Source organism: Eriocheir sinensis, chromosome 61 (assembly GCF_024679095.1).
Source record: "Eriocheir sinensis breed Jianghai 21 chromosome 61, ASM2467909v1, whole genome shotgun sequence".
Classification (NCBI taxonomy): Eukaryota; Metazoa; Arthropoda; class Malacostraca; order Decapoda; family Varunidae; genus Eriocheir; species Eriocheir sinensis.
In genome coordinates, this window is record NC_066569.1 from 7,102,841 (window position 1) to 7,110,136 (window position 7,296).

At 42.5% G+C, this 7,296-nt stretch overlaps 1 protein-coding gene across 1 annotated transcript in view; it reads right to left on the reverse strand.

Moving 5' to 3' along the window:
* Nucleotides 1-2,680: 2,680 nt before the first annotated feature.
* The window catches only part of LOC126986301 (uncharacterized), a 5,710-nt gene continuing 1,094 nt past the window's right edge, over nucleotides 2,681-7,296 (reverse strand). The window contains exon 2 of the mRNA XM_050842280.1: nucleotides 2,681-3,308. Within this exon, the coding sequence (XP_050698237.1) occupies nucleotides 2,695-3,308 (614 nt within the window). The 3' untranslated portion in view covers nucleotides 2,681-2,694. The remainder of the gene's footprint in view (nucleotides 3,309-7,296) is intronic.

A 7,296-nucleotide genomic window follows, 5' to 3' on the forward strand; every position in this document is an offset into this window, starting at 1 on the left:
ACACACACAGGCCACAGTCTACTGCTCGGGGAGTTGGAAGAGGTGGATGTAAAAGACTGGGTGGTGGACAAGTTCACTCAGTGTGGTCTTTGAGTGGATGAATGGTTGGCTGGGGCAAGAAGAGTGGAGGGAAAGTAGGTTGAAGTGATGGAAAGGTGGAGGTGGAGGTGGAGGATGGGAAAGGAGGAAAGGAGCAGGGGTGTGGAGTCGGAGTCGATAAAAAAAATCTCCAACTCCGTCTTCTTTATGATGCGTGTGATGTGTGGCTGGGTGTGGTAGGGTGTGGTGGGCAAAATCACTTCCAAGTCAAGCCTTCAAAACTGCGACCAGTACGCGCAGGAGCGGTTTGGGGCGGAGCAGCGGGATGACGTCACCTGAATCCAAATACCCGCCAGTTCACGGGTGACTAAAGTTCCGGCCGTGTGTGCACTTCGGATGTGCATGCTCGCCGTCTTTCACCGCGCGTTCAGGCAAGCCACTTAAGAAAAAAATATGCCCATTTATTGTGCTATGCGTGACTGTAATTCCAATGCCTGCAAACGGTAGTGTGGGGTGTGATGGGGGGCATGTTGAAGTGATTGATTTAGATTAGTCCGCCTATCTACGTTTTCTCTTAATCCCAGTTTCTACATTCTCTAGTCTGGCACCAAGCTACGTCACGCATAAGCCACGCCTCTGCCGTGTCTCCTCCCACAAAGCTGCGTATGACTTGACTTGATGTAAGTGACTTTGGTGGCGGGGGTTGATTTGTCTACCACTGTACTGTAGAGGAGGGAAAGGGGAGTGGAGTCGGAATTGGAGTTGGAACTTTAAAATTTCCTGCAGTCGGAGTCGATTTTTTTTTACACCCGAAACCAGTATGTGATGAGAGAGAGAGAGAGAGAGAGAGAGAGAGAGAGAGAGAGAGAGAGAGAGAGAGAGAGAGAGAGAGAGAGAGAGAGAGAGATTCGGCAAAGTTTCCCATCACACACAACAATCCCACTTCATCTTATCGGCGCAATCAGCTTATCTAATGAGAACCTAGAGTCCCATGACACTTACGAATCAGCGCACAATTAGAGCAACAAACGTATAGTCAGTTGAGTCACATCCGTTAAGATTAGTTAGTGTTGAGTGGGATATTAAGATTGGTATTGTCAGACGCTTCCAACTTTCTCACAGCAACAATTTCCAAAGGTCGTTAGGGAGATCAGTCGGGTTCGCATGAGTGTTTTATTTATTTATTTTTGCGTTGATGGTACAGAAGCTTTGCCAGACTACCACTAGGATCATAAAACTACCCTTGGAAATACCCACAACCAGAGCCGTAGAGGGAGAGAGTTAGGCCATGGGCTCCCTAGACGCCATCTTGCATCTTCACCAGTCCTGCTTATTGCCTCTACCCCAGCGCTTCTGCCTCAACTCAGTTTAGTACAAAAAAAATAAAAAATGGTAATAACTGAAATTCCAGCTGCTTGAGTTGAGGCAGGAGTGCTGGGTAAGAGGCGGTGAGCATGAGAGGCGTAGATGTAAGATGGCGAGTGGCCAGAGTCCCTGTCTATGGCTCTGCCCACAACTACGAAAGCCTTGTTACACGTGTGTGCTGGGGCGCCGAAATGTGCAAGAATATGGCCCCTTAGACTCACCAATGGCCACTTTAGTATACTTACCTCCATATATCATCACGCGTAAAATGGCTTAAATATAGTCCCTCAAGAAAATGACCAAAAGACTTTCCCCGTTGACCTAAAATACACACACGTATATTTGCCTTGGGCCAGGTATAGCTTCGATTCCTTCCCCATTACCTTCCCTTCGGCACACCACTCATTATTTTGGGTTAAAAGTCCCACGCCGCCTCGCCGAGTAGAAAATGTGTAATAAACCACAGATCACCTTATAACCTCCCTCTCAGGCTGTAAGCTCCTGTATGTTGCCTGTCTATGTTTTCGGTAATCATTATTTGTGTCCCATTTCCATACGTCGATAATAATCTTGTTTGTATTTGATTCGTGTTTGAATATGTTCATCCATATTTGAAGGTATACATCCAGTTCAGTATCTTGTTTGTCGTGATCCTCTGATTACTTATTAAACGATTTACTAGATTTGTTATTTCATCTTAAAATACATAGACCCAAGGCAACGTTGAGGCCACACGTGTCTCCTCCTCCTTCCTGCTTCTTCCTCAAAGTTTTCATCTTTCATCTATTTGAGGATGATTCACTCTAACACACCCCAACTCACATTTATGTAAAACCTCTCGCTTTCAAACACTCAAGGACTCACTTTTTATTTGTGAAGTGAAAATCTATCCCTGACGATTAGTAATACTGTGCATACTGATTTCCATAAAGTTGAAAGTGTTCCTCTTTAATCACTGTTTTCAGTCAGACTTAGTTCTTTCATATCCCTTCCTTGTTAACATGTCTGTTCCTGTTTCCAAACCCACGGAATGAAGTTCAAGTTTCAGGAAAAATACTTCAGAGATCACCAACACCACCATTCTCCAGGAGCCCTAACTCTCATTTTTGTAAGTCACCATTCAAGGGATGATGTGGGCTGAATCTGATCAGTCAGTTCACTCAGCGAGGTGGCCTTTTTGTAGTTCCGTAAAGCTGCTTTCAAAGTCAAGGGGAAAAAAAATAACTACTACTATCAATAGTCATCGTGCACAGTCAGGAGGAGAAACACATGCATAAGTAATGAGTAAATTTATTTCCCGAAATTCTGTGAGTACTGAGCGTCGTAGAGCAGCTGCTGCACTTTGAGGCGGAACATGTGTGCCCGGCGCGGCTCCAAGGCCTTCATGGGGGACAGGAGACTCAGCAGGAACATACGGTCTGAGTCCCCTTCCTCCTCCTGCTGCCGCTGAAGCAACTCAAGTCTTTGTTTCTCAACGGCCAGATACTCCTGCAGCCCTGCCTCCCGAGACCTTTTGATACCATTTGGCCTCACACTCTGTTCCCTGAATTGCACACTGAGTCTGTCGCACAAGTTAACTTCGTCTTGAAACGCACTGTTTTCCTCGTCATAAGCGTCACTCTGAGAGGACTCCATGTCTTCATAGTTCCTCTTTATCGTGATGCCTCCCAAGGCATCTGTCATGGCCCCTCTCCCTCCTATCCCGTTGTTGGCCAGACTGTCCGCCATCATCGCTCGCCTGTGAATCATGTCCCTGAGGAAGAACATCATGCCGAACCAGGGCCACGAGCTGAGGTAGGCTTCGGGCGGCAGCGTGGGGTCCCCCGCCCTCCCCTCCGGCACCTTCTTGAGCTCGAGTCTGAACTGGTCACGCAGGTTCTTGAATTTCTTCTTGGCCATCTCCTCTGTGAAGGAAAGAAGTGCACCATTACCATGACATCCTCGGGGACGGTGTGCCTTCAATTTAAGTGTTGGGGATGGGTTTAAGCTACGTTACAGTGTCATATGTTAGGACTGTAAGGCTGCACATTTGCCATTGTTTTGGGAGTGACTTTCTGTAGCATACAATCAAGGCACAACCACCTTTCCAATGATCCTTTTCATGTGAATGACGTGTTGGATCCTTTTTTTTTTCCTTGGAGAATGAATAAAAAATGTACTCGTGGAGAATGAAAAAGAAATAGCAATTGAACATTTTCTATTCAATATATGGTGCTGTAGAGAACATAGTTTTATTATAAGAGGTATACTGAGCCCCCTGAACCTGATTTCAGAGGTGCTGGGCTCAGTGTTGCTGGAGTGTCAATACTAAAGCGCAGTACAGTGGTAAAGAAACGCCGCCTTTGCAAATCAGGTGTCTGACAAGGGGCGATTCTAAGCACGTAAATACTGAATGAAGAGTGAATCCGAATGAGAAGCAACACCGTGTGGTCATCAATTTCGAAACTCGTTTTATATACAACCATAAATCCATCTCTTGACACGCCATACTTGTCCCCAATGCTTAATAGACTGTGAATACTGAGACTCGATCGTTATGAAAGAACATGTAATCATCAGTATCGAAGCTCGTTTTCTATACAACCTTACATAAAACGCCAACCTGTCCCCAATGCTTAATAGACTGTGAATAGTGAGACTCGATCGTTAAGAAAGGCAGGAACGTGTAATCAATAATATCAAAGCTCGTTTTCTATACAGCCTCACTTGACACGCCAAACCTGTCCTCAATGCTTAAAACCTCTGTGAATAGTGAGACTCGATCGTTATGAGAGGCAAGAACGTGTAATCATCAATATCGAAGCTCGTCTTCTATACAGCCATTGACGCCTCACTTGTCACGCAAAACTTGTCCCCAGTGCTTAAAAACTCTGTGAATAGTGAGACTCGATCGTTATGAGAAGCAAGAACGTGTAATCAAAATCGAAACTCTTCTTCTATACAGCCATTGACGCCTCACTTGTCACGCTAAACGCTAAACTTGTCCCCAATATCAAAGCTCGTTTTCTATACAGCCTCACTTGACACTCCAAACTTGTCCTCAATGCTTAAAAACTCCGTGAATAGTCCCCAATGCTTAAAAACTCCGTGAATAGTCCCCAATGCTTAAAAACTGTGAATAGTCCCCAATGCTTAAAAACTCTGAGAAAGTCCCCAATGCTTAAAAACTCCGTGAATAGTCCCCAATGCTTAAAAACTCCGTGAATAGTCCCCAATGCTTAAAAACTCTGAGAAATAGTCCCCAATGCGTAAAAACTCTGCAAATAGTCCTCACTGCTTAAAAACTCCGTGAATAGTCCCCAATGCTTAAAAACTCTGAGAAATAGTCCCCAATGCTTAAAAATCTGAGAAATAGTCCCCAATGCTTAAAAACTCTGAGAAATAGTTCCCAATGCTTAAAAACTCTGATAAATAGTCCCCAATGCTTAAAAACTCTGATAAATAGTCCCCAATGCTTAAAAACTCTAAGAAATAGTCCCCAATGCTTAAAAACTCTGAGAAATAGTCCCCAATGCTTAAAAACTCTGAGAAATAGTTCCCAATGCTTAAAAACTCTGAGAAATAGTCCCCAATGCTTAAAAACTCTGAGAAATAGTCCCCAATGCTTAAAAACTCTGAGAAATAGTCCCCAATGCTTAAAAACTCTGAGAAATAGTCCCCAATGCTTAAAAACTGAGAAATAGTCCCCAATGCTTAAAAACTCTGAGAAATAGTTCCCAATGCTTAAAAACTCTGAGAAATAGTCCCCAATGCTTAAAAACTCTGAGAAATAGTCCCCAATGCTTAAAAACTCTGAGAAATAGTCCCCAATGCTTAAAAACTCTGTGAATAGTCCCCAGTGCTTAAAAACTCTGTGAATAGTGAGACTCGATCGTTATGAGAAGCAAGAACGTGTAACCACCAACATCAAAGCTCGTCTTCTATACAGCCTCACCTGAAACGCCAAATTTGTCCCCAATGCTTAAAAACTCTGTGAATAGGGACACTCGATCGTTAAGAGAAGCAAGAACGTGTAATCATCAATATCGATACTCGTCTTCTATACAGCCATTGACGCCTCACATGTCACGCTTAACTTGTCTCCAGTGCTTGATAAAAACTCGTGCACAGTGATATTTCATCGTTGTGAGGAGCAAAAGCGTGTACGTACTCAACAATATCGAAACTCAGCTTGTATACAGCCGTTGACTCGTAACCTGACACGCTAAACTTGTCCCCAATGCTTAAAAAAACTCGTAACCGATAGTGAGGGTCAATCGTTATGAGTAGTAAGCGTATACTCAACAATATCGAAACTCAGCTTGTATACAGCCATTGACGCCTCACTTGACACGCTAAACTTGTCTCCAATGCTAAAAAAAAAACTCGTGCCAATAGTGAGGGTCGATCGTTATGAGTAGTAAGCGTGTACTCAACAATATCGAAATGCAGCTTGTATACAGCCATTGACGCCTCACTTGACACGCTAAACTTGTCCCCAATGCTTAAAAAAACACGTAACCAATAGTGAGGGTCAATCGTTATGAGTAGCAAGAACGTGTACTCAACAATATCGAAATGCAGCTTGTAAACAGCCATTGACGCCTCACTTGTCAGGCTAAACTTGTCCTCAATGCTTAAAAAAAATTCATAACCAATAGTGAGAGTCGATCGTTATGAGTAGCAAGCGTGGAATCAACAATATCGAATCTCAGCTTGTATACAGCCACCGACTTGTCACTTGACACGCTAAACTTGTCCCCAGAACTTAAATAACTGTATGAATAGTGAGAGCCGATCGATGTGAGAGTCCGAGGAGGTAGACAGCATATGTTATTCATAATTCACACATTGATTTATTGGTTTATAGCTTTATTGATTGATTTGCGGATGGATAGAAAATGTATACAGATGGGATGGGTGACTTAGAAGACCGACAGACACATAGAACTAGATGGATAGATCGACAAATAGGCACAAATAGATAAATATATAGTTAAAACCGGGAATTCTCACATTGATTCATGCGTGGATGAATTATAGAAAATGGATACATGGATGGATAGACCACGACACTATACGCAAGGCACTGGATGGATAGATAGATAGATTAATACTAAGATACATAATTAGTAAAACAGTTGATTCTTACATTGTATATTTTTGGATAGAAAATATGGATAGACAGATGGATACCAAAAACCCAACACTAAGCAGACAGATGGATAGCTAAATATATAAACTAAGATAAAGATAATTAAAACTGTAAACTCATTGATTAACGATTGGATAGGATAGAAAATGGATAGATGGATATAAACCACAAAATCAGACACTCAGCAGGCAGATAGATAGGTAAATAGATAAACTAAGATAGACAAAGATAGTTAAAACCGTAAACTCTCAGTGACTAACGATTGGATAGGATAGAAAATGGATAGATGGATAGAAACCAGACCACCAAACACAACAGGAAGACACAGGTGAATAGATAAACAGCAAGATAGATATACGGACAACAGATAAAACCATAAATTCTGTGACTAACGATTGGATGGATGGGATAGAAAATGGATAGATAGATGGATATATCCCAAAACACCAGACACTTAGCAGGCAGACATAAGTAGATAGATAAACAGTAAGATAGATAAAAGGATAGAGTAAATACCACAAATTCTCAGTGATTAACGAATGGATAGGATAGAAAATGGATAGATAAATGGATACATACCAGAAGACCAGACACTCAGCTGGCAGACAAAGAAACAAACACTAAGATAGCTATGGAGATAAGAGTAAATACCACAAATTCTCAGTGATTAACGAATGGATAGGATAGAAAATGGATAGATAAATGGATATATACCTGAACACGACACTCAGCAGGCAGACAGACAGGTCAATAGACAA